This window comes from Tyto alba, unplaced genomic scaffold, assembly GCF_018691265.1.
Source record: "Tyto alba isolate M040663 unplaced genomic scaffold, T.alba_DEE_v4.0 Super-Scaffold_42, whole genome shotgun sequence".
Classification (NCBI taxonomy): domain Eukaryota; kingdom Metazoa; phylum Chordata; class Aves; order Strigiformes; family Tytonidae; genus Tyto; species Tyto alba.
Window position 1 is genome coordinate 13,368,584 of NW_024881318.1, and position 27,445 is coordinate 13,396,028.

At 42.8% G+C, this 27,445-nt stretch overlaps 1 protein-coding gene across 4 annotated transcripts in view; it reads left to right on the top strand.

The window, feature by feature from the left end:
* DNAI1 (dynein axonemal intermediate chain 1) overlaps positions 1-27,445 on the top strand; it is a 166,696-nt gene that overhangs the window by 32,506 nt on the left and 106,745 nt on the right. For all 4 annotated transcript variants that reach the window (XM_042804823.1, XM_042804826.1, XM_042804825.1 and 1 more), the window contains exons 9-12: positions 506-643; positions 11,525-11,609; positions 12,538-12,655; positions 14,643-14,686. In XM_042804823.1, the coding sequence (XP_042660757.1) occupies positions 506-643; positions 11,525-11,609; positions 12,538-12,655; positions 14,643-14,686 (385 nt within the window). The remainder of the gene's footprint in view (positions 1-505; positions 644-11,524; positions 11,610-12,537; positions 12,656-14,642; positions 14,687-27,445) is intronic.

Consider the following 27,445-nt stretch of genomic DNA (forward strand, 5'->3'; position numbering starts at 1 on the left):
TTTTTAAGTAGAAAAATTACTTATGGGTCTACTCAAGTAAGACATTCCTGGCAGGTAGCATAGCAGAAGATATAAAACTGCTCTCAGCTTCTATTTGATCATATGCTGCAGAGTTGGAGGCAAGATTTAAATTGTGTTAAGCAGGTACAATTCAATTTTCCAACACCACATGAGAAATGTCATAAACCAGATGCTTAATGCATGTTTCCTATTAAACACTGGTAAATTAATCAAACAGAAAGTCCTACCAAAATGGTAGTCAAAGCACCAAGAAGAGTGTGGGGGAATGAAATTGTTAAGAATGCAATAGTGTGTTCTTAAAAAGTATGACATGCCCTATCAAGCTTTAAAAATCCTGGACTTCAATCCTTCACTTGTTGTGCAACAACAGCTGATTCCAGTGGCAGTGTTACTGTTGTAAGGACTATCATATTTTTGTGATGATGTAGATGGCTGCTTTCTGGAATAGAATCAGGTCCTGATAAATCCTCTCTCTGTCTATCAGTGGGAGATCTATGATGCCTACGTGGAGGAACTTCAGAAAATGGAAAGGTCAAAAGAGAAAGAAAAATCAAAAGCCCAAGTAACAAAGAGAGGAGAGGAGAAGAAGAAAGGAAGAAAGTTAACCTCTCTGGAGTCACAGGTATGTTTCATAATGCCAGAAGAAGACTGCTCAGAGGGGTGGTGCATGCATCAGTAATGCAAGTCAAGTGAAATTTACCAACTCATGCTGGCTGTGTAGCTAGTTGTCTCAGCTGGCAAGTAACAATCCTAAGAAATTAAAAAAATAGTTTTTGCTAGAAACTGTATGTCCAAAACAGGGTTTCCATTTTGCTGTACTTTTTATGGGAATACAGAACAGTGTGAAGCCATAATCTTGTCTTCAAACCTGATTTCCAGGTGAGACTTACAGCTTTCTTTTTTGTGCATTATTATGTTTGTGTCTCATTTTTGATTACCGTATGAGGGATAAAAGAATGAAATAAATCTAAATACTGTGTGACTTTTCAAAGAATTCCAAGTGGTGCAGAGGTTTTAGGTACAGTCTTCCAATCTGAAAGGCAAAGAAATTTAGGATTCTTTCAAGGTGTTCCTTGTACTGAAACACATTTCATTGTTTTTTATTATTTTAATGATAAAGTTATAGAAATATACATTTTCTAGTTATTTACATATAAATGGTATATAATACATAATTTATATAAAAGTTAGTAATAGTTAATTGAAATTGAAGCCTACATGCTTAAAATTGAATAATGATTCTGGGAAGCTTGACCTAATTTGCAGGGGGATCTTTGATGCATCATTTATTTATTTAGTTGGAAAGTGACAGAAGTGTCTCTCTCCAGTGTTTGAAATACTATGCCACAGTCAGTAATTACACAGCATGGTGATACCTCAGTCATGGTGATGTGATCATCCCAAGAGGAGGTCAGTCACTCTGGGTCCTATGGAGCAGCTGAGTGAATGGCAAGGGATGCTGAACTGCAGTAGGTTCCGTTAGTCTGGCTACTCAGAGTAATGGTATCATAATTCCTGCCAGGCTGTGAGCTGGTGTTGTGATCTTGCTGTGAGGGTGCTTCTGACTGCTAATCCAGGCTGCTTGGTCAGGAGCATTCTAGCAGTGCCTTGCAGGGATGACATAGTCCATTCCCCTAAAGTGACAACATCCCCATCTTAAAAATGTGATCCTACTTCAAGCACTGAGAATATGATATGGCAACCCTGAAAGATTTTCTTCATCTTCTACAATGTTTTCAGGACATTCAGGAATTTTCTATTACAGTTTAACAGAGTTTGATCTATGCAGAATTGTGGGTAGTTCTTTCCTCCCCAGCCTAAATGAAACCATTTAGAAGGCAAACTGAAATAATTTCTATAATGACTGGAGTGAAATGCACTGAGAACTATAATACAGAAATATGGAAGTCAGTTCTTATCTTGCTTCTAGAATAGGTGTAGATATATCAACATAACTAAGATATATCTATGTAATAGAAGCTGGCTTCTGAAACTGGCTTTAGCACTTTTATACCATATGACTGATTCAACTGTAGAGGATTTGGCTGGTTTAGCTACCCCAGCAGCACTGTGCCATCAAAAGCCTTACAGTATAAACAGACCAGGAACATGTTCTGACAGGCTTCTTTCTGTGAATTGTACTACTGAAATTCACAGTCCTTTCAAAAACTAATAAACCTTTCACCTGGGTATCTTTTTGGAGAATTAAGCCTGAAGTCAATGTTACAAAAGCTGATAATGAACATGAAACAAAAGATCTACCAATGAAACCATATTGTAAAAAATCTGCTGCATGCTCCACTGACAGCAGTCAGAAGTTGAAATCCAGGCACCCATGATCCATCCCTTTGGTGCTTTGCTTTTCAGTCTTAACACTTTTCAAGAGGCCTGCAGGAAAGCTAAAAATTCAATACATTGAAAAAGTGAAAGGGAAAGTTTCTTTATGCAGAACCAGTGTCCCAAATTGAGACCCTCTGTGAGGCTGGTGGACCAGCTTGAAGTGTATGAAAAACCTGCTGAATTTTCCAGTCATTAACTGAAAAAATGCAACCTGAAGTAAGCCAAGGCTAAAATCAGACTTACAACAGGCTTTTCATCTGGTCATGTGTAGGTCTGTGGAAATTAAAGGTTGATGGCGTCAGAATCTGTTCTTCTGGTTTCAAGTCAGCAAATGAAGGAGTGTGTTTAGTGGAGCTTCCAACTCACAGGTTACATACTTTGGACCACATATGGTAATTGAAACAGAGCTTTTCCAGATAAACACTTTCAAAGGGCATACTGCCCTTGATCATTGCTGAAGCAAAGCTGTGGAACATCAAGCAGGAGATGTGGCTGATTTGGGTCAAGGATGCAATGGCTAGAAGCAGCAATTTATTCCCTCTGTTGTTTCTGGCAGGCTAGGTACTAGGAAGAAAAAGACATTGATAGCTACTGAGATAGCATTGGATTTGATCCAAAGCGAAGAAGAGGAGAAATGAGTGACTATTACCAGAGGTGGATCTCTGATGGAAGCTCTTGCTATGGTAGGAGGCCAGGGAAATGAAGATCCAAGAACTGAAGCTGTAGATGGAGATAATGGTAGGGGTCAGATGAGGATTTGAAAATAGAATGGATGAAAAGAAAGAAAAAACAATACTGGTACTGAATAAGAGGTCAAGAGTGTCGTGGTTTGAGCCTGGTCGGCAGCCAACCACCACACAGCCACTCTCTCCCCCTTCTTTTCTGGCAATAAGAAGGGACAGAGAGCCAGGCTTGGGGTTCAAGATAGGACTGGGATGGGGGAAAATCCCCCTTTTATGATCATGAGCAAAAGGCAGACTCGTTAGGGGAAGAAAAAAAGAACATACATTTATTACAGACACTAACAACACTTAGCAGAGTAGGACAGTGAGAAGCATTGCCACATCTTGGGAACACCTTCCCCCCACCCCTCCCTTCTTCCCGGGCTCAGCTCTGCTCCCGATATCTCTACCTCCTCCCCCAGTGGCGCAGGGGCAGGGAATGGGGGGTGCAGTCAGTGCTGCCACTTCTTCCGTCTTTGGTTGGGGGAGCTTCTTTAACTTCTTCCCCCTGCTCCATTGTGGTCCCCCTCTCACAGGAGACAGTCCTCCACAAACTTTCTCTGACATGAATCCCTTCCATGGGTCACAGCGTTTCCCCCCACTGCTCTGTCGTGGGTCACCAATTTTCTCCAACTGGAGTCCCACCATGGGCTGCAGCCCTTCTCGAGCTGCTCCGGCGTGGGACACCCCCGCATGCTGCAATCCTCCTAGCACTGAACTACAACAGCGGAGCTACCTTTTCCCACAGCACCTTGATTATACCAAGCAGAAGCCACAGGCCATAAATCAATGTCTGCTCCACCGTAGATCTCCATGGGTGGGGGGGGGGGGGGCCGCCCTGCCGTCTCCCCACAGGATGCAGGGGGGTCTCTGCTCCGGCACACCTCCCCCCTCCTTTCTTCCTCCGTTCCTCCACTGACCTTGGTGTTCACGCAGCTGCAGAAACTCCTCCTCATGTCACCACGTCCCTTCTTAAATATGTTATTGCAGAGGCGCAGCTGACTGGATCAGTTTTCGAGCAGAGGTTGATCTGATTTGGAGTAGGGGGAGCTTCGAGAAGCTTCTCACAGGGGGCTGCCCCTGTAGCCCCCTCCCCTGCCACCAAAAAACCCCATGACTTGCTCAAACCCAAGACAAGAGAAAGATGACTAGGAGAGGAAGAACATGTTCCATGGAAGATCCATGGAAGAAGGAGAGGAGAGGAGAGGAGAGGAGAGGAGAGGAGAGGAGAGGAGAGGAGAGGAGAGGAGAGGAGAGGAGAGGAGAGGAGAGGAGAGGAGAGGAGAGGAGAGGAGAGGAGAGGAGAGGAGAGGAGAGGAGAGGAGAGGAGAGGAGAGGAGAGGAGAGGAGAGGAGAGGAGAGGAGAGGAGAGGAGAGGAGAGGAGAGGAGAGGAGAGGAGAGGAGAGGAGAGGAGAGGAGAGGAGAGGAGAGGAGAGGAGAGGAGAGGAGAGGAGAGGAGAGGAGAGGAGAGGAGAGGAGAGGAGAGGAGAGGAGAGGAGAGGAGAGGAGAGGAGAGGAGAGGAGAGGAGAGGAGAGGAGAGGAGAGGAGAGGAGAGGAGAGGAGAGGAGAGGAGAGGAGAGGAGAGGAGAGGAGAGGAGAGGAGAGGAGAGGAGAGGAGAGGAGAGGAGAGGAGAGGAGAGGAGAGGAGAGGAGAGGAGAGGAGAGGAGAGGAGAGGAGAGGAGAGGAGAGGAGAGGAGAGGAGAGGAGAGGAGAGGAGAGGAGAGGAGAGGAGAGGAGAGGAGAAGAAGCCTTAACAGTGGAGTAGAAGCCTCTCACTAAGGGAGAAGAAGTAGAATGAAGCCATGCACTGCGCTGAAGAATGAGGTGATGCAAGGAAGACGTGATTTGGCAAAGCAGAAGAGAGAGGCAGCCAAGAGAAAAAGGAGTGGAGATAACCATGGATTTCAGCAGAAGGAAGGATGAAAAGGGTATAAAGAAGAATATGAGTGAATGAAAGTTGGAATGACAGAAACTATTTGACTAGAGACTGTAATGAGGGACTCTTGGAAATCTCTATTTGTGTCCATCACTCAGATCTAGAGAGAAGAGGATGTACTACATCAGAGAACAGTGATACAATATTTTAAATTTTTCTACAGTTATCAATAAGGGCAGGAAATAGAACATGGAGAACACAGAATACCAAAGAGGAATGATACAAAGTTTTCTGAGCTGAAAATAGTCTGCAGCAGATAACTAGGCAGAAGTGTTGTATCTGCTTGTCTTATTCTTGCTGTTCCGGAGCCATCTGTTTATGGCTCTGATTATGGAGACAATCCTGGCCTAGAGATATTCTTGGTCTGATCCAGTATGACCCTCCTCATGTTGTTGTGTGAACGTAGAAATTACAGTATCTGAGGTAGAAGCAAAATGCAGAGCTTAATGCAATTAAGTTGATTCAGGCTAGCTCTTCTCACCCCGAGAAGACAATGCATGAAATAGAATACAAGTCTGATAGGAAGGATTTTTAATGAATCTATCTAAAGTGGGACAGAACTATGTAATTGGACTATAACTAGGTTATATTATTATACATAAAAGGGGTTAAAATGGTTACATCAGTATGACCTTTAACAGTATATAAATATATGAGACAATAGAATTAATATGTAGGGAAAGAATAGAGAATTGGGAGTAAATATAAAATGGAATAAAATAGCAATAAATAGCAAATAAAAAAACAGAGATAAGCTGTGTCCAAATAATTTAATCTCTTTCTTTGCTAAGAGAAAAGTTGTGGTTTTCCTTAAGAAGGAAAGTATAACAAAGATAATCTAGCTGAAATTCTGTAAAGCTATTAGTATAGTGCCTTTAGAAAATGGTTAGATAAACTAGAAAAGTTGTTATTAGTTGTTATTAGTACAGTTTGGGAGGCACCAGTGGAGAGGAAGACTGCATTTTGGAGTATCAAAGCAATCTTTGATAAGCTGAGGTCTTACAGTTTGAAATAGCAGGGAGAAACATGAGTGTATTGATTGATGAATTGTGACATATATGAGAAGGTAAGTACATTGCTGGAATATATTGTGTGAGAAATAGCAGAGAAATACTAGTTCTGCTATTTAAGGTGGGGTGATACCTTATTTGGAGTAGTAGAGGGATATATGATTTTGATTAGCCCTTTTCAAAGATCATAGATTACAAACCTGCATAGATATGGAAAATGGTATAAGAAATTGAAAACTTGAATACAAGAAACTAAAAAAAATCTTAGCATATTTATCTGGTAATGCAAAAGGTAGAGAGGGAATCTGATTTAGATAACAGAGAGAAGAATCACTAAGGCAGAGGATAGTGTTGACAGGAATACAGATGGATGTGAACCAGTTAGGAATATGTTAAAGCTGGAATTTACTGCACTGGAACAGTTTCTAATCTCTTCTGATGCATCAGTGGTTCAATAGTTTCTTAAAAAGTCTAAACAAAATTTATATATAGCAGAAAAATGTTCATTCCTGAATCATGTGAGGTTCTGGCTTGTCTATCTCACTATAGCATTACCCCTTTCTGAGATATGCCTGATGAGACAGGCCAGATAACAGAGTCATAATTATCATTTGGAAGCTCTTGGATGACCACTGTTATTTTTGAAATAACAGCTGAAATCTGAATGCAATTAACTTTCACGTTATTGTTCACCTGTTCCTGGTTGTCCCTAGGAGTGGATGAGTTGTTAGCTGGCTCCCTTGTCTTCAATCTGCTGTTTACAGCATTGTCAGAATTAAAAGGAAATGTGAAAATGAACAGATGAGTATAGTTCTGGAAATGAGTAACTACTTGACAGGATTCAACCTCGGTGACTTTATTTGGGTTTTGCAGTGGGTGTTTGCAGTGCATGGAGATGTTGACTGGGCAACAGATGACAACACCCCTTTACTGTGCTTTTTTCTTTGCAGGCCAGAAGTTCTTCTAGTCACAGTATATGTATTGCCCACGGTATGAGCAGTTTCTGCACTGGTTTTAGGTTGGGGTTTGTCCTCTGGATATGCAGTTCTACACCAGCAGAAGCCTTTTTTCATGCTTCAGTTTACTGGAGTTACACATTGCAACTGGCCAGCAGCTGGGAGGCAAATGTGAAGCAATTAGTGTTAATGAATAGTAGAGCAAGACCAAGACATTTATTTTCAAAGTACTAGCCTATTATCCATCTTACATATGATTCAATTAATGTTATTGCTGTTCTAGAAGTAATTTATGCACAGAAATAAACGAAACAAATTTGTTAGCTGATGAGCTCTCATTACATTTGGCTACCCAGCCCAGAGTTGGCTTGCAACAAAAAAATGAGTTTCAAATGGATCCTTTTTTTAAAAAAAAAAGATAAATTAGGCCTATTACTTCCACTGAAGATTTATTTTGGTAACATAAAGAATAAATCAAATTTGAAATAGGGCAGGATCCATTGAGAAAATACCTTATTCTGATCCAGTTGAATGACAAAATGTACTTATTCATAACTGCAATGCTAACAGCATAGCTACCTAAAAGGAAAGATGACTTAAAGCTCTTTTGATTCATCTGGAGAGTTTCCTGCATTGCAGGAAAGATTACATTGAATAAAACATTCCTTCTGTATTTACAAGGTGGGTTTTTTTTTTGTCTTTTTTGTTTGTTTGTTTGTTTTTTGTTTTTTTTTTTTTGTTTTTGTTTTTGTTTTGTTTAGTTTTGTTTTTTGTTGTTGTTTTTGTTTTTGTTTTTGTTTTCTCTTTTTTTTATTTATTTAAAGCCTACTTTCCACTAACAACAAAAAAAAAAACATAGCATCATAGAATCATAGAATGGTTTGGGTTGGAAGGGACCTTAAAAATCATCTAGTTTCAGCCCCCTCCCACAGGCAGGGACACCTTCCACCAGACCAGGTTGCTCCCAGCCCCGTCCAGCCTGGCCTTGAACCCTTCCAGGGAGGGGGCAGCCACAGCTGCTCTGGGCAACCCGTGCCAGTGCCTCACCACCCTCACAGTAAAATATCTAATCTAAATCTACCTTCTTTCAGTTTAAAACCATTATACCTCATCCCATCACTACACCCCCTGATAGAGTCCCTGCCCATCTTTCCTGTACCCCCTTTAAGTACTGGAAGGCCACTAAAAGGTCTCCCCAGAGCCTTCTCTTCTCCAGGCTGAACAGTCCCAACTCTCTCGGCCTGTCTTCATAGTGCAGGTGCTCCAACTACTTGGTCAACTTTGTGGCCTCCTCTGGACCTTCTTCAGAAGGTCTGTGTCCTTCTTGTGTTGGGGGCCCCACAGCTGGACCCAGCACTACAGGGGGGTCTCCCCAGAGCAGAGCAGAGGGGCAGAATCCCCTCCCTCGACCTGCTGGCCACACTGCTCTTGATGCAGCCCAGGACACAGTTGGCTTTCTGGGCTGTGAGCGCACATTGGTGGCTCACAGTCAGTTTTCCATCCACCAACACCCCCAAGTCCTTCTCCGCAGGGCTGCTCTCCATCCACTCATCTCCCAGCCTGTGTTTGTGCTTGGGATTGCCCTGACCCACGTGCAGGACCTTGCCCTTGGCCTTGTTGAATTTCATGAGATTTGCACAGGCTCACCTCTCCAGACTGTCCAGGTCCCCTCTTCATGGCATCCCTTCCCTCCAGCGTGTGAACTGTACCACACAGCTTAGTGTCATCATAGATGAGACAGGATCTAGCATTCATATTTGAGAACACATCAAGTAAGCCCTATCTTCTGATCTTCAGTCCAGAATGATGTCTCTGGTTGGAAATTCAGAATGCTTGCAGTGCAAGTTTCCTTGGATGTGTCAGAGAACAAGAGTCACGATCTTGCCTATGTCTGTAGGGTACAGCACTGCCATTCTTTCTCAGGTCCTTCCAGTAGCATGTTAAAATGAAAGAACTTTTTGCCTGCATAATAGATGATGAAAGTTAACACGCCTGAAGAACCAGCAGGACTCCAGGGGATCTGTTCTTTATACCTTGTAACTATGACTTTTACAATGTTGGAGAGAAAACTGTTTATTGTGCTTCCCTTTTTTTAAATCAAATTATAACCTTTTCAACATTTAACCTCTGCCAATTAAGCTTACTCAGAGCAATATGTTAGTGACAGCCAATGACATTTATAGTCGTGATCCCAATATTGCTGGACAAGTGTTAGCAAAGGTGAATTGCTTTTATTTAGGAAGTGTTTTAGAGAAAGACACATCTTATTGTGGCAGAAGCAGTAAAGGCAACTTAAAAGTCAAAAGAGAGAAACCCCAGCAATTGAGAGTACTGATGTCTATTTGAGATGTTTCAAGCATCTTCTTTCTCTCCCTCTTTGCTTTCTCTTAATACTTATGAATTCCTAATATCTAGGGAATATCATACTTTGTTAAAATTTTAAAACATCTTTCCCTGTGTTTTCTTAAATTCCGAACATGACAGTAAATTCTCTGTGCTGTTCTCAAGAAATCCTCCCACAGACCCAGGGAAAACCTAAAGAACATGAGAGTGGCCACACTCATTCAGATCAAGGCTCTAACCACAAGTGAATGTGTAAGGAAGGTTAAGAACACTGCAAGAACATATGCCAGTCCCCAAAATTCTTCCAGCCTTCAACTGTTTTCAGCTATTTCCTAAATGTGATGTGCTTTGGCACAGAGATGGAAGTACCTGTGCAGTCTTCCTTGAAACCATGTAAAATTCTTGCACCTGCAACACACTTTGACAAGGAGTTGCACAGGTGTGTCATCCTTCTGTAAGAGTCTCCTACTTCTGTTTATTTTGAACTTGACTTCCACTAGCTTCACTTGACACCCCTACTTTTTGTATCAGAAAAAAACAGTGAACAGTCAGTGCCTGTTGATCCTCTCCGGGCCATTTAGAATTTCATAGACCTGTCTCATATCTTCACAAGCCATCTCTTCTCTAGACTGGCAAGTCCCAGCCTACTCAGTTTTAGTGGTACAGAAATAACTGCAGATTTGGACAGTCCTTGTTGCCCTTCTCTGAAGTTCCAAGTTCTACTTTATCCTTTCTGAGATGGGAGAAGATGACTGCACGCATTGCTGAAGGTGTAGGCAAACTATGAGTTTATAAAAACTGTTGCAGATTATAGAATTGCTTCTGGTTTTCCCCTTTGTCTTGTCATCTTTCTGTAGTCCTCTGAGTTTCATGCTCTTTAAAGCAAGACTCTCAGTCTCCCTTGAGTCTGTGAAGAGCCCAAGAAAGAAGCAGAGGGCTGGAGCACACATAATCTGAAGTCATGTTCTTGGTTCTGACTGTGACTGTGTGGTGTAGTTTTGGCAAGTCATTTCATTTTTTCTTTTCATGTTCAGGACACTCTCTGAGATGTGTCAGGGATGACAGGTTTCTTTTCAGTGTCATCACTATGGAGGAAATCGTGCTGTGCTGGCAGCCATCATTCCTTATCAGGGGTTTGAAGATGAAAGGCTTTGAAACACTGATGGGGCTTTGGGACAGTGATGATAGATGAGGATTCAGGTCCCTGAAGCAGCATGCTCTCAGAGAATTTTGCATACACCTTGGTATTCTCACCTCATTGCACAGAGCTGTGCTGGCATCATCCTCATGGCCCAGAACTTTTAAGCCCTGTCCTTCCAGTTGCTGGCACCCAGGCTTCTTATCCTACTTGCTGGTTAATCCAGTTTGTATTTTACTGTGTCCATACTCAAGTTTTCTATATCTGGCATAGTTTCATAGGCAATCTTAGCCTTGGATATTACTGATACACTTACCTAGGGACTGCTGGCCTTGCAGGATGCTACTCCCCAAAAGGTTTCCAATACTTGCATACATGCAGCTATATCTGCATACCTTCACATACACCACTTGTGGTGTTCCCTGGCCAGCAGGATGGGATTTTCCACAGTATGAAAACAATTTCCACAAGAGCTGGACAGCAAATTGCCCTGTGCGTGTTGGTTGCATGTTTCATGAGCTTATGGATCTGTGAATGCATCATGTTGGAATTAGCCAGTGATTAGCTGAAGAACACTTAAATCCTGTGATCTTTGCTTAACACATGAGACCTTAAAGCTCTCCAGGTAGAGACAAGAGGATGCTCATGTATGATCAAGCATCTGTGGTTTAATTACTGAAGCTAATGAGCTATTATCAAGTGAGATGGGGGAGGGATCATGTGTGTGTGCCTTTAGTTTATACCATCACAAGGTAGCTTGATGAGTCAAGGAAAACAAGACTAACTGCCTTCACAGGTAAATACCGTCCAATTGAGATAAATCAGGGACAAACACTGAAGTTACTGCAGCTCAGATGTGGATGACATCTTGCTAAACTTATAATAAAGTCATTGCCTTAATTCAAGTGTCCTTATAGTTAGGTGCTGGTATGAGGGTCTTCGAATTATCCTGTATTCAAGATCAAAGGACTCAAGTTTTTTGATTACACAACGTGTGAAGAATGTGTAAACAGTTAGGAAATACATTCACCATTCTTTGTTTTTCTTTTAAACAGAGTGATGATATAACCAAGATTTCAAAGGCTGCTAAAATAATGGAGCGGATGGTGAATCAGAACACATTTGATGACATTGCACAAGGTATGGCCCTGCTGGAAGATGCTTCTAACTCAAGCCAGAAGTCCTGCAGATGAGTGACCACAGCTGTAGTAAGGGTAGGGTAGGGTAGGGTAGGGTAGGGTAGGGTAGGGTAGGGTAGGGTAGGGTAGGGTAGGGTAGGGTAGGGTAGGGTAGGGTAGGGTAGAATAGAATAGAATAGAATAGAATAGAATAGAATAGAATAGAATAGAATAGAATAGAATAGAATAGAATAGAATAGAATAGAATAGAATAGAATAGAATAGAATAGAATAGAATAGAATAGAATAGAATAGAATAGAATAGAATAGAATAGAATAGAGCTAAAATTGGAAGGCTAGGAACTTACTGACTCACACAAGGAGAACAGCACAGCAGACCATGGGCATGCAAGGGGTGTGCCATATCAGCCCTGAGCTGTCTGGGGGCAGCAGGTCTAGTCACCACTGCCCTCCCTGAAGCACTCCCCTCCTGGATGCAGGTGCTGGTGATGCAGTCAGGGCTGAGCAGCTCTCTGCTAGTGTTACAGGTCCCAGCCATGGTGACATACTCCGTCTCAGTTTTATTTTGCAAGGGTTTTGCTGTTTGTGCTCAGCTCCCTCCTGAAAGGCCACATCTAGCTCTGAGGGTGGCCTGAGGTCACTCCTCACTCTGGGCTTCTGCTTTCTTGTTCACTCTTTGTCTGACTTTAGATCATGAGATTTTTTTTTGTGTGTGAATACTTGATGCTTGGTAAAATGCATTTGCAGGGCTTAGGTGCTGGTTTGGAGTTGAGACTTAAGGACTGAGACAGTTTTTATATTAACATTTGGGTTGCACAGAGACTGTGAGAATAGCAGAGTGTCTTTTAAATCTTCCACGGCACTACACCAGGCTGATTTATTTCAAATTTATACATCGGGACCTTTTCCTTGATTTTTTTTTGTTTTAGATTTTAAATATTTTGAGGATGCCTCGGATGAATACAGGGACCGACAAGGAACACTCCTTCCACTCTGGAAGTTCCAGTATGACAAAACCAAGAGACTTGCAGTTACTGCCATCTCCTGGTAAGCATATTTATTACAAACTTGCTTTTAGCTGTTTCTCGGGGGTGTGGAATTACATGTCATGGCACCTTACAAGGCAGGGCTGGTTTCTCTGGGCACACTGTATCGAATACAGTCAGCTGCTTTAGGAGCACCTAGACATGCTTGGTGCTTCTGGATGCAAAGCACCTTGTGTAAGGCTGAATGTGCAAGGCTTGCGCCATTCATCAAAAGGTGAAGGCACATGAGGCTCTGTGCAGCCCTAGAACAAAGTGAGTGCAGTTAACAGATCAGAGTCCCTTCTTGGGAAAGCTGGGATAGACATGACATATCTTTGGACAGTATGCTGTAGGAATCAATCCTGAAAATCCCAGGGGAGGAAAAAGGATAGTGACTATATTTTTGACAAGTATCAACACAGAAGAGTTAAAGCAGCAGAGATGAAACATTACATGTGCCAGACACGTAGCACCATAGACTATAAGATTCTAAGGCACTGATACCAGACAAGACCTTTATGGATGGTACATACTCTGTCGTTGCCCAGACAACGGTGTTATTTGTGTGCTGGGATCTCACACAGTTCAGTTTAGCAGGTATTTGCCCTGCAGTCCACTTCTGCATATTTATTCCTGGTCTGTCTAAAACCAATCACTGACACTTTCAAAACAACTCTCTTTTTCTGAGATGTTATCACGATGGTTATTACAATGAAAAAAACACACATCACCAACCTGGATGAATCCTTTTACTTTCTAACATGCTAGATCCTCCCTAGAACTGTCTTGGTTCATGTGAACTGGCTTGGTTCACATCTGTGTCTTACCAAAGAGGATCTATGGAGAGACAGAGTAGGATTTCAGTTGTCTGTCCTTTCAAGCCACAGCGGTAGTTATACTTTAATAGAATATCAAGGATGCAATTGTGTGAGAATTACAAAATAACTGTAAAATAAGATGTAAAATTGGGAGAAAAGGCATCTTTTATAGGTAGCTTGTGCTACTGTTATTCTTGTCTCCAGGAAATGGTAACAGAAAGATAATCCAGAAATTGGAAGAATGACTCCAAGTTGTTTTATGTAACAAGCTCTTCCACTGTAATTTTTATTTTCACATTATTAGCAGTGCCACTGCACTTAGTGGATAGAGCAAGAGCATTCGGGTGCCTAAGTACTAGCCTAAGTGTAAAAGGAGAAATGAAAAGAGAAGTGGTTTTAATCTACTAATGCATAATAGCAAGTCAGAGAAAATACTGACTAGATAATGTTCACATACCTTCATTTCACAGAATTGTTACACACTGGTTGTGCTGTGTGTGCTCAGGGACAGCAATAGTACTGACCTTTATCCCATGTAAACCTTACAGTAACTGTCCACACACAGCAGAAGCTATAGAGAAGGTAGAGGTTTTTCAAATAAAGTGACTTCAGAAGACATAGTAGATGGCTAATGTCTCAGCAAATGTTGTGTTCACCAGCTGGGTCAGAAGGGAATTTCCCTTCCTGGTCTGGGAATGATCATGAATTCATGAACTGATAGCTGTCTCTTGAAGCATCCATCATTATTTAATAACAGGTAGGGAAAGTAAGTTTATTCGATATTATTCTGTTGTGGTTTAGAAACTACTTTACTCTTGCCCCTGAAAGATGGAGACTGGCACATCCCTGCCCTTTTCCTTTCCTCAAAGACTGCCTTTTTAAAAGTAAACTTTTCATGATTTTGAAATGGATAAGTCAAGAAGTGCTCAAGATTGACATCATGTCTGTCTGTGCCCTTTTTATCCTTTTCATCTACAGCTGTGGTCTTCTGATGTTCTGTTTTTTTATGCATCTTGAGTCTGGCAGGATTACTCATACACAAACTTTACTATTGCGTATGTTCAAAGGGTCAAGCCCTCAGTATGCAGTTCTGTGAGAATGGACTCTGATATTAATGTGTGAAACTGTGCACTTCTGTGGGACTACATGGTTAATAACAAATTCAATCTTATATGTATTTTCTCATTACAGGAATCCAAAGTACAAGGACCTATTTGCAGCGGGGTATGGATCTTGTAAGTAACAAATGCAAAAGAATCACTGAGAGATTTAAAATACCAAACAGGTGCATTGAGATCAAATCATAATACTCTGGGGCATGGATTGCATCTCACAGCAAGGACTCACCTAATTAAAAAGCAGTAATTTGAGATCTGACTCAAGGTAGGGATTAGCCCTTTACATTCCATGACATAAACATTCAGAAATGCATAGGCTTAGGCAGTGTTAGCCAGGGCTTTTGGCTTATGACAGTGCTGACTCTCCCTTTGCTCAAAGACTTGCCTCTAGAAGCATCACTTAATACTTTTTATCTTACTTGATGGGCTCAGATTTCTCTATTTCTGCCCCTTCAATCGCTGAAAGACCAGATATGTTGTGTTTTTCCAGAAGGTAATCACAAACGACTTCTCTAAGTGTAAACTCGTTGCTTTCTTGTCAGGAGACACCTTCCAGGTATATCTCGAAGGATAATCTCTCCATTAGGCACACCAGGCCTGGATGGTGTGAAAAGGCACTTTCCCTGCTTGGGATTGGACATGGGATAATTTTGAGTAGCAATGAACATAAGGTTCAGGGTTTTCTGTGTTACTCTATATTAATGTCTAGTCAGTATTACTGCTCTCAAGTTCAGGAAATGGAAAAGAATTCTAACAAGTTGATGTTTTCTCACAAGTTGATGTTTTTGTTATTGTTTTGTTGTGTGCATTACATCTACCTGTTCACGGTTTGTTCTGTTTTGTTTTGTTTTGTTTTGTTTTGTTTTGTGTTTAAACATCAGAATCCATATCAACAACCTTGCATTTTCTCCTGTTCAGTATCTCTTGTTGCTTACAGACACGCTGACTGCTGAATTCTTGTCTTCACATCTCTCCCTTTACTTCTATGTAGATGGGATAGTAATGTCACCATGAATAAACATTCTCTCTTCCCTTCTGTCACTCACTTCTACTTTCTAGCTTTATCTGAAGTGTTGACTATCAAGAATAGCTTCTTAGGAAGAGGACAGCTTTCTGGTAGTTTCCCCCAAGGACCACATTTTCCCAGGGAAATTCCCAAAGGGAGGAGATGACTTGTGCGATAAGTTTTCCTAGCATCTTTCTTGCCCAGGCAGTGTTGGCTTCCCAATATTATCTTCTCAGCAGACTACTCACTGAATTTTTCAGGCCCCTTGAAAGTGTTTCCAGGACTCGCAGGACTCTTCTCCACTGTTAGTAGCAATGTAGAGTCACATTGCTGGCATTCTCGTGTAGTGAACAGTGACCTTAAAGTTTCATCTTTACAGCCGATAGGTGTTAATTAACAAGGGAATACAGATGAATGACTGAAATCCCATACTGTTTTAAGTCTCCACTGGCTTTTACTCAGAGCTTGTGAAGATCACAGCAGAACCCTACCTGCACATCTCCAGAGCTTCTCTTCCTCGTAAAGATGTCCCCACAGGTCCTACCATTAACTCTGACACAAAGCAGAAAGGGACTGAGAAAAGAACAAGATCACAAAGGCAGCAGAGCCTTCCCCTTGCTGCAAGAAGAGGACAGACTACAGAACCGACAGACTACAGTCATTAGATCTGTGAGAAGGACTAGGTGTTTTGACCCAGTCAGTCTCCCCACTGTCTAGCAAGAGAGTTGTCCTTCTCTGAGTATCAGTATTTTATTTACTTAAGTAAAAGCTGACTCTTCTGTAGGGCACTAATAATTCTCTATCTGGCTTGAAATAAATATCAGTCATGGTGCTACAGGTAATCAGTGGTTGAGAATTGTAGATAGCATGACTAGGCACTAAAATTTTTACCCTAAATACCCCAACCTGGGGAATTCTTTGTGGAGAACAGAGAATGGTGGAGTCAAAGAGAGAGCCTTACCAGGAGCTACATCTTTGCCCACCAAACATTTCAGTTAATCTATATGTGCTTGTGAATTACAGGTGGACATTTTTGCTAGTGTTCTTTGTGCTAAAAAAGTTAGTCTGTTATGAATATTCCGAACTACCGAGATAAGTCATTTGGTATTTATTTTAAGGGAACACCTTTTTATTTGAATGAACACTGAAGGCTCCCAGCTGTGATAAGACAACTAATGAAATTCATTGTTGAGAAATACAGTGCATGTGGGATAAAAAGCTCAGAACTGGGCTCCAAGGAGATTCCTATTATTCAGGAAAGTGATCTTGAAGTCATTCAAGTACATGTTTCTTTTCAAACACTTCGTAGTGCTCATCAATAGTCAAAAAGACAAAACAAAAATTGATGGAAATTACTATGAAAGAAAAAGAAAACAAAACTTCTGGATACAGTGGAAACAAAATAGAAAACTACATATAAAGCAATGGTAGGAACAACAATAGAAAACTGAAAAGAGAACAAACCAAGATTCGTGATAAACTATCATGATTACTGTGTCCAGTTCTGACTGTGAACTCTGAAGAAGAATGTGTTAGGCTGTGAAAGGTTGGGAAAAGGTCCAGAAAAAGGCATCAAGAATGAACAGAAGTGTATAGGATTACTTTTGATTAGAGAACATAAACAGCCTAGGACTCTTAAAACAGACAAGGGAGAGGGACTTGGTATGGGTCTGTAGAATCCTGAGTTGCATGGGGAAACAAAAAAGAGAACAAATGTTTATTATTTCCCATAACACAAGAATGAGGGGACACCTTATGAAATTACTGAGTAGAAGGATTAAGACAGAATTAAGACAGAATAACATGATAAATAATGAAACTGTGGAACTTTTCTTCATTCCTTTGTGATCTTGAGAACAGAGATACACATGGATTCAAAATAAGCTAGATAAATAAATGGGCAGCCAGTTTGCTGCTGAAAGGACAAACCATCTGATTCAGTAAGTCCATAAAGACTTATGAGTAGTAGTGGATGGAAAACTGAGTATGAGCCAGCAATGTGCACTCACAGCCCAGAAAGCCAAATGTATCCTCGGCTGCACCAAGAGAAGTGTGGCCACCAGGTCGAGGGGGGGGATTCTCACCCTCTGCTCCACTTTGGTGAGACCCCCCCCTGCAGTGCTGTGTCCAGCTCTGGGGCCCCCAACACAAGAAGGACACGGACCTGCTTGAGTGGGTCCAGAGGAGGCCACAAAGATGATCAGGGGGCTGGAGCACCTCCTCTATGAGGACAGGCTGAGAGAGTTGGGGTTGTTCAGCCTAGAGAAAAGAAGGCTTCAGGGAGACCTTATAGTGGCCTTCCAGTACTTAAAGGGGGTACAGGAAAGATGGGGAGGGACTCTTTATAAGGGAGTGTGGGGCTAGGTTGAGGTGTAATGGTTTTAAACTGAGAGAGGGTAGATTTAGATTAGATCTAAGGAAGAAATTCTTCCCTGTGAGGGTGGTGAGGCGCTGGCACAGGTTTCCCAGAGAAGCTGTGGCTGCCCCCTCCCTGGAAGGGTTCAGGGCCAGACTGGATGGGGCAGAAACTCGATCTAGTGGAAGGTGTCCCTGCCCAGGGCAGTGGGGGATTGAAACTAGATGATTTTTAAGGTCCCTTCCAACCCAAACCATTCTGTGATTCTATAACTGTGAGTTGCTGGAAGCTCAGTACATACAAGGGGGTAGACCTATATTTGCTGAGCTTCTCAGTATTTAAGTGGTTGGTACTCAGTACTCTTGGAGATAAGAAACTTGGCTACAGGGACCTTTGGTGTAGTCCCAAATATTCATTCTTATGTATTTCTCCGTGCTCTAACAATGAAACCAGATGGGTTATCTTCATTTATACTAGTAAAGATTGCATTCTGCTTGCAATATTGCAACATTTCATTTTCCTCTTAAAATGACATTTTTCTCTTTGAAGTTCACTCCATCTGAGCCTTGTAAATGTTCTTGTTAGTTTGCCAAGAAGCCTAAATTGGTCTGACAATCTCCTTAATTCATCAGGCAGCAGCTATTCTAAAGAGCAGATTAGGATCAGCCTTTGCAAAAGAAAGCATGGTGAGAAGTGCTTAGGATATTCCTTGATTTGTACAGCACAGCAAAGTCTTATTGTGCTCACAGCCCCTGTGCTCAGTGTAGGAACTGGGCAGTGCCTTCCCACTGCCCTTCCACGCAGTGGCAGGAGGAGGGATAGAAGCTTAAGGATGGTAACCATCCTCCTTGGCCTCTTCAGACAGTTGTTCTAACTTGTTACACTAAGGAAGACCCTGATGTATGCTTTCTGGGTTATGCAGTATTTGTTGTTTGTGTTAGTTCTGCCAGGGTCCATCGTGCCAAGGGCAATACATAGATGCAGAGGAAGACAGACCGTAAGCCAATGGTTTGCCATCTAAGTGGCAACAGATCCAGATAACTTCTTATTCCACTTTTATGACAGACACAGAGGGCATAGTCTCAGCCAGCTGTATCCAGCTAACAGCTAGGAGCTGAGTATCTGCCCTAAGTTTCCCCTTTAGTCAGCAGTGAGAGATCAGCACATCCAGAGGCCATCCATCCTGCCGTAAGTCCAAGAGAGGAGCTAAGTAGTCCTCTGGAAGGGGTGGTCTCTCCCCACGGACTGTAGAGCGAGCCTAGGCAGAGCACCTAGCCTAGATGCCTGTCTCTTAGATGTCTGAAGAAAGCCAAGATGAATCCTAACCAGAGGAAATAACCCTGGAGTCACAGGGCTGGGGTAGAGCCAGGAGCAGAACCCAGATCTTTGGGTCTGTGGTGGCCATAATTACATCACCAGTCTTTTGTGCAGCATGCATTTGGGAGCACTGCCAAGGTACAAATAACACATTTGTCTTACTGCCCAAAGTATACTTTTTGAAACAAAAGGTCTCTTGTTTGCTGTGGGTCCATTTCACTCCAGTGTGGTGAGTTCTTTACAAAGAAAGCCCTAGCCTCTCCCTTGCTTTTGTATCATATTTCTGGAGTTTTCACCAGTGATTTATTTGGATGGTGTTTCTGATGCTAATGGCATTTCTTTGGCATGAGGCAGCCTCTTCTGAACAAGGAAATATTGTCATCGTAATTTGCAATTCAGGATCCATGCTACTTGCCTGGAATTAATTTTTATTCCCATCAGGAGGAGCTGTCTTTCTGTTTTTGTTTTTGCATAAATGAGATTGCTGGGTTTTTGGCTAGACTGACAGCCTGCAGTGCAGGGTTCAAAGAGGCTGTGGTGGATGTTGGGCTTATATTCTGCCTTGCTGATGGGAGCACTACAAATACAAGCTCAGGTCTTAGCAATCACCCCAGTTCATGTTCCAGAAGCAAGTGTGCTCTGACAGCCTTCAGAGATGGCTTTTTATGTGAAGCTTCATCTGTCAGCACATGAGTTGAGCAGGGAAAAACAGTATCTGTATGGCCAATGTATTTTATTCTACTGTTTCTTTGCATTTAGTGGATGTAACTTGCCAGTTGCAAGGATGTGTGAGGAGTACAGACTCACAACAAAAGCACTGACAATCTGAGCTATCTGGCAAAGGTATCTACTCAGTTCTTCATAGTGCTTAGTCTGAAATGGGTCCTCATGTAGTCAGAAGTAGACCATGTAAAGATGCCTATACTGGTCTGGCTTTCTTGTGTAAAATTAGCATGAGCAATGCTATTACAGGGTCCTTATACTGGTATGACTTCATCCAAAGTAAGAGTTGTTATCACTCTGTGACTGAACTAAATTGGTGTAAAATCTGAGTCAGAACTTTCACAGAGATGAGCTGGTAGTTAATAGATGTCCTGAAGCTTCCTGATGCTGAGGAGACATGTTTGAACACCATGATCACTGGACAGCTCTTGTTGCACTCTCCTACAGCATAGTGACAGGTAAACACAAGGAAACTGGGTGTACTTACTGGACAGTCCTGTATTTTCCATTTCTCAAAAGCACTGCCCAATGAACATGGACAGTCTTTTATTTACCACCCTCCACTGATTGAGGCCAGTGGATGGTCACTGCAATAAGGATATTCCCAAATGGGACAGACTCAGAGTGCTTCAGAGGGAACAGGGAGAGGACAAAATGAGCCAAGTAGCTTTAACAGTGAGGTACTGCAGCTTCCTGCTCACTTCTGTGCTTTGTAGGCATTGGTTGCTCTGCTGGAGGTCTCATCCGTCAGTAGCTCTGCCACTCTTCAAGTCAATTTAATCTATTCATCCTCAGTGCTCCTTGAGCACTTAGCACTAAAGGATGAAATACAGCTTCTCAAGGAGCTAGCTCCTCAGTAACACCGAGAAACATTCTCCCCAGGAAGGGTACTGAGGACAAAATAGCAAGATGAATGTCAAATAAGATTGACATGGTCAAGGAAAATGCTTCTCTTTCCTTGCAAACAGCTTCTCAGCCAGGATCTGATCCTACATAGACAACTGAAAGGAAGATTCATTGCTACACACAATAATTGGTCATGAGTATTTGCAGAACCAGACATTAGAGATTAAGGAAAATGACTGGTAACAAAACTAGCTCACTTATAGAGGGGAAAAGTCATCCTGCAGGGACTGAGAGAGTGTGTTTGGAGGTATGCCATTTTTCTCTCCCTCTTTTTGTTCAAGAAGTCTGGGTCCCTTCTGTCTAGAAAGAAAATAGTGGAAAAAATAATTAGTAGAGAATTCCTAATCCACTATTCACTTCAAATATTTAATGAAAGCTAAGATCAGCTCCATATTACACACCACTTAGGTTCATACACAGACCGTTCCAAGCCCCAAAGACTTCTGCTAGGCCAAATACTTCATTTTCTAACAAAATATTTCCCTGACAGATACGAATTTGAGAGGCATAAATAAAGAATCATAGAATCATAGAATGGGTTGGGTTGGAAGGGACCTTGAAAATCATCTAGTTCCAACCCCCCTGCCATGGGCAAGGACACCTTCCACCAGACCAGGTTGCTCAAGGCCCTGTTCAACCCGGACTTGAACCCTTCCAGGGAGGGGGCAGCCACAGCTGCTCTGGGCACCCTGTGCTAGTGCCTTACCACCCTCACAGGGAAGAATTTCTGCCTTATATCTAATCTAAATCCACCCTCTTTCAGTTTAAAACTGTTACCTCTCATCCTATCACTACACTTGCTGATAAAGAGTTCCTCCCCATCTTTCCTGTAGCTCCCTTTAAGCACTGGAAGGCTGCTATAAGGTCTCTCTGGAGCCTTCCCTTCCCTTCCCTTCCCTTCCCTTCCCTTCCCTTCCCTTCCCTTCCCTTCCCTTCCCTTCCCTTCCCTTCCCTTCCCTTCCCTTCCCTTCCCTTCCCTTCCCTTCCCTTCCCTTCCCTTCCCTTCCCTTCCCTTCCCTTCCCTTCCCTTCCCTTCCCTTCCCTTCCCCTTCCCTTCCCCTTCCCTTCCCCTTCCCTTCCCCTTCCCTTCCCCTTCCCTTCCCCTTCCCTTCCCCTTCCCTTCCCCTTCCCTTCCCCTTCCCTTCCCCTTCCCTTCCCCTTCCCTTCCCCTTCCCTTCCCCTTCCCTTCCCCTTCCCTTCCCCTTCCCTTCCCCTTCCCTTCCCCTTCCCTTCCCTTCCCTTCCCCTTCCCTTCCCTTCCCCTTCCCTTCCCTTCCCCTTCCCTTCCCCTTCCCTTCCCCTTCCCTTCCCCTTCCCTTCCCCTTCCCTTTCCCTTTTTTCCATTCCCCAACTCTCTCAGCCTGTCCTCACAGGGGAGACGCTTCAGCCCCCGATCATCTTTGTGGCCTTCTCTGGGCCTGCTGAGACAGGTCTGTGTCCTTCTGATGTTGGGGGCCCCACAGCTGGACCCAGCACTACAGGGGGGTCTCCCCAGAGCAGAGCAGAGGGGCAGAATCCCCTCCCTCGACCTGCTGGCCACACTGCTCTTGATGCAGCCCAGGACACAGTTGGCTTTCTGGGCTGTGAGCGCACATTGCTGGGTCACAGTCAGTTTTCCATCCACCAACACCCCCAAGTCCTTCTCCGCAGGGCTGCTCTCCATCCATTCATCTCCCAGCCTGTGTTTGTGCTTGGGATTGCCCCGACCCATGTGCAGGACCTTGCACTTGGCCTTGTTGAACTCCATGATGTTCACACAGCCCCACCTCTCCAGCCTGCCCAGGTCCCCCTGGATGGTATCCCTTCCCTCCAGCGTGTGAACTGCACCACACAGCTTGGTGTTATCGACAAACCTGCTGAGGGTGTGCTCAATCACACTGTCCATGTCACCAACAAAGATGTTAAATAATACTGGTCACAGTACAGACCCCTGAGCGACACCACTCATCACTGGTCTCCACCCAGGCATCAAGTAGTTGACCACAACATGGAGTGCCAACATCCAGCCAGTTCCTTATCCACCAATCAACTCTCTGTTTTCCATGTACCCTAGTACAGTTTTCAGAAGGATCTTCTCCATGATCTTGGCAGGCACAGAGGTGAGACCGACTGGCCTGTAATACCCTGGGTCTTCCTTGTTTCCCCTTTTTAAAAATAGGGGTTATGTTTCCCCTTTTCCAGTTAGCGGGAACTTCACCAGTCTGCCATAACTTTTCAGATATGATGGGTAGTGGCTTAGCAACTTCATCTGCCAGTTCCCTCAGGAGCTGCAAATGTATCTCATCAGGTCCCATGGACTTGTGTACCTTCGGGTTCCTTAGATGGTCTCTAACTTGATCTTCTTCTGTGGTGGGCAGAACTTCGCTCTCCCAGTCCCTGCCTTTGGATTCTGTGAATTGAGTGGCATGGCTAGAGCACTTACCAGTGAAGACAAAGGCAAAAAAGTTGTTGAGTACCTCAGCCTTCTCCATGTTGTCTGTAGCCAGGTCTCCCATTTTGCTTATCATGGAGGGTACAGATTCACTCATCTTCCAATGTTCTATGTACCTGAAGAAACCATTCTTGTTATTTGTTACGTCCCTAGCCAAGTTCAGCTCCAGCTATGCCTTGGCTTTCCTGATCCACTCCCTGCATTCTTAGGCCATATCCCTATAATCTCCCCGGGATGTATATCCCTGCCTCCACTGTGTATGCGTTTTGATTTTGTGTTTTAGTTTGTCTAAGATGTCTTCACTTAGCCAAGCTGGTCTCCTGCCTCCCCTGCCTGACTTCTTGCACATCAGGATTGAGAAGTCTTGTACCCTAAGAAAAATGTCCTTAAATGTATCCCAGCTCTCATTTGATTTTACCTTTGAGGGCATTTTCCCAAGAGATCACACTCTTGTGCCCTGAAAAGCTGAAAGTTTACTCTTCTGAGATTTAGGATCCTGACTCAACTTTTTACTTGTCCTGTACCCCTGAAGATTAAGAATTTACCAGGAAATGATTGCGGTCCAGGCTACCTCCAGTCTTGACTTCTCCAATAAGTTCTTCCACACTAATGAGCAACAGGTCCAGCAGTGCCTGTCCTTTGTTTGGGCCCTCCATCACCTGTCCTAGGAAGTTTCCTCAATACTCTCCAGCAGTTTCCTGGACTACTTGCAGTTTTCTGTGCTATTATTCCAGCAGATGTCCAGGTAGCTGGAGTCCCCTATCAGGATAAAGGCCTGTGAGCCCTCTCCTGACAGGAGAGGCCAAGGTAACCCATATCCAGGCTCTTCCAAAGGAAGGAAATTTATTAGGAACCCTGTACCCGGGTGGTTTCTGACAGTATTTCTTACCTCGTGATGCTGTAGAGAGACATTGAAACATTAAAGTCTTGGCAAAATGAGTTAGGCAGATACTCTCTGACACAGAGTGTAGGATCCTGACCATGTAAACAAGACACATCAGAAGGGACTTACAGCATTACTGTAGAGTTGTGCCCTGCCCTGCCAAGTACCTTCTCTTCAGAAATGGACAGCCTGTTGATTAAGATAAACTTGCAGAAAATGTCAGTCTGGGAGCTGGGTTATGTATCAGAAAAACACTCCCTCCTGATCCCGATGGAAGAGCAGTCAAAGCATTGAAGGATAAACTGTGATCATAATGCTCCTAAGGCAAGCCTCTAGGTGTTCTGAGCATGTGGAGGATGATCTTCTTGGAGTCAAGATAGAAAGTAATGGACAAAAGAGCTGTATCCCATCCTGCCTTCAGGTGGTGGCTGGAGGATTTTTATTAAAAGCTGGCTAAAAGCATATCTTTTAGACTGATGTTCAGTTTCCTTGCCAAAACTCCGTCTGATGTGTGTCCTTCACCTCCCCTGCTATACTGTTCCAACTTTGAACTGGTCTGCCCCGGGTAAACTATCTCATTTCAAGGTTGAATTTGTCTAACTTAAGTTTTCAGCCATTGAAAGTCATTATTCTCTTGGCAGCAAGCTTAAAAACCCTTTCCAACATCTTCTCCGTAAGTGATGTAAGTGCCCATATGCATTGATGAAGACATCTCTTATTTTTCTCTTCTTTAGGCTGAACTCATTGAGCCATGCTCAAGATTTTTTTTTCCATCTGTGATGTTATTTCAGTGGACTTTCTCTAACCCTTCTCCAATGTATCCACATTCTTCCTGACCTCAAATGCCATAAGAGAGAAACTACATGCTGCTCACCATTGTGTCATCTTCAGGCTTTCTCAGCAAACATTTTATATCATTATGTAGATCAAACTAAAAATATTAACGAGTGCTGGACTAAGAACTGATGCATGGGAATCTGCCCTGGAAACCATTTCTGCTCATTTCTCTTTCTGTTTATAGCTCTACTTGAGGCTCTGGCAGCGAACCAGTTAGCTAGTATGTGCCCTGCTAATTCCATGTCATATAAGTTTTTAATCAAATATTATGATGTACTTAATTGAACGCTGAATGAATACACAGATACATTCTTATTAGCACAGTTATTTCATCAGTCATCCTCACAAGACAGATGGCAGCTTTGACAAGACATTTGCCCTTTCCATAGGTCTGGGGATCAAAGTAATAGGGAAGATAATTCAACAGGACTGGTATCCTCACACTGAAAAAAATCACTGCACACAGATAAGGTCTGTGATCATTAATTGATATTAATTACTTGTTAGAAGCTATAATAATTTATTTGATCTTAAAATGTAAATACTTCAAGTTTTCTGCAAGATCTCAGTCAAATTATGGAAATAAAAGCTTATGGAGCCCAGTTCTCTGAAACTCACAGATACAATAGAAAGTCATAAAAAACAGAACTTAAAGTATTTCAAAAAGTGATTAGTCCATCTCTGTGCAAGACATTACTTTATTTAAAACAGGCTGTGGGCTTAAGGAGAGTCAGTGTTAAAAATTGTACCAGGTGTTTATTTGTGGATAATTTTCTTCTCTGCAGTGGCAGATTTAAAGGTTGTGATGTAGCCTGTGGAAGGCAGTCTGGACTGGATTTACATAACAAGCTGCTATTAAATTTGGTATTTTCTGATGAATGACTGAAGAGCCTTAAGTAAAAGCATTAAATGGATTGAATACTGCCTAAAAAATTGAGATGTCTGAACCAGGTCACAGGAAGTCTCTTCTGGGAGGCTTTGGAGGTGTTTACATACTTAAATTACGTTCCCAGATCAGGAAGAGAAGATTTCTGGGAGCAAAGTTCCCTGCTAATCTTTGTCTAAACTACATGAGATGATTTTTATATTGGGAATAGAGATTGAAGACCTTTTCAGAGAGAGCGAGAGAAAGCATTTTAGATTAGATTGGTTAGATGAAATTCCTTGTCTTGTACACATGATCTTCATGTGAAGGGACTGTACTGGAGGGAGGGCTGGTAGCTCCCCAGTCACATAATGACCTGTGTGCCGGACTGGGTCCAGCAACGAGCTTCAGCCTTTTGGGACCCTTCAGTAGAACTACTGAAGTTTTCTGATTGCAGTAACACAGAAGGCTGATAGAGATTCTTGTGGCACATACACCTCAAAGAGAAGTTCATATTGCAGTCTGGATTCAATTTGCTATTTGGTCTACATGTGTATAAAGCACTAAAATGCTATAACAGCTCCCAGCTTTGGGAAAATGTCTCCATGTTTATTCAGAGGCATACGTCCATCACTGATCTAAAGCTGATAAAATTAAATACGTCATCAATGGTAAAACAACCAGGAGGTTCATTTTGACTTTTTGGTAACAGGTTTGAGAACTGCGTTGTGCCAATGTGGTAGCTGAGTATTCCCTTTTAGCTGTGAATGTATTATTTATTGATGTTTTGGGTATTTGTACTGTAACTGTAAGTTGAAAGACTGTCACCTTTTGCAAATGCTAGTGATGTCAATTATTAATGGTAGTTGATATAATAGTTAATGACATCTACCTATCAGTAGTGAATTTATATTCAGGAAAAAAAAAAGATAGAATCACAGAATTAAAATATAATGAGTGCTTAGTTGCCAGTGATTTTAATTGATTATGTTATATCAGGCAGACTGGAGCCCCACTTGGTAATATGCAAAGTTGCTACTGTAAGGGCATATTGCAATACAGAAAACAAGCATCAACAGAATAAGCACAGAGAAAAAAATAAAAGGGAATGTGTAAGGAATATTTATATAAATTATTTGTGAATTGTTGAAGAACATTTGTATGGACAATGAGTACCCCACAACCAAAAAGGAGGACCCTTGTTGTGGCTTGGGCCTGGTTGGCAGCCAACCACAACACAGCAGCTCTCTCTCCCTTCTCCTCCGGCAATGAGAAGGGACAGAGAGCCAGGCTTGGGGTTCAAGATAGGATTGGGATGGGGGAAAATCCCCCTTTTATGATCATGAGCAAAAGGCAGACTCGTTAGGGGAAGAAAAAAAGAACATACATTTATTACAGACACTAACAACACATAACAGAGTAGGACAGTGAGAAGCATTGCCACATCTTGGGAACACCTTCCCCCCACCCCTCCCTTCTTCCCGGGCTCAGCTCTGCTCCCGATATCTCTACCTCCTCCCCCAGTGGCGCAGGGGCAGGGAATGGGGGGTGCA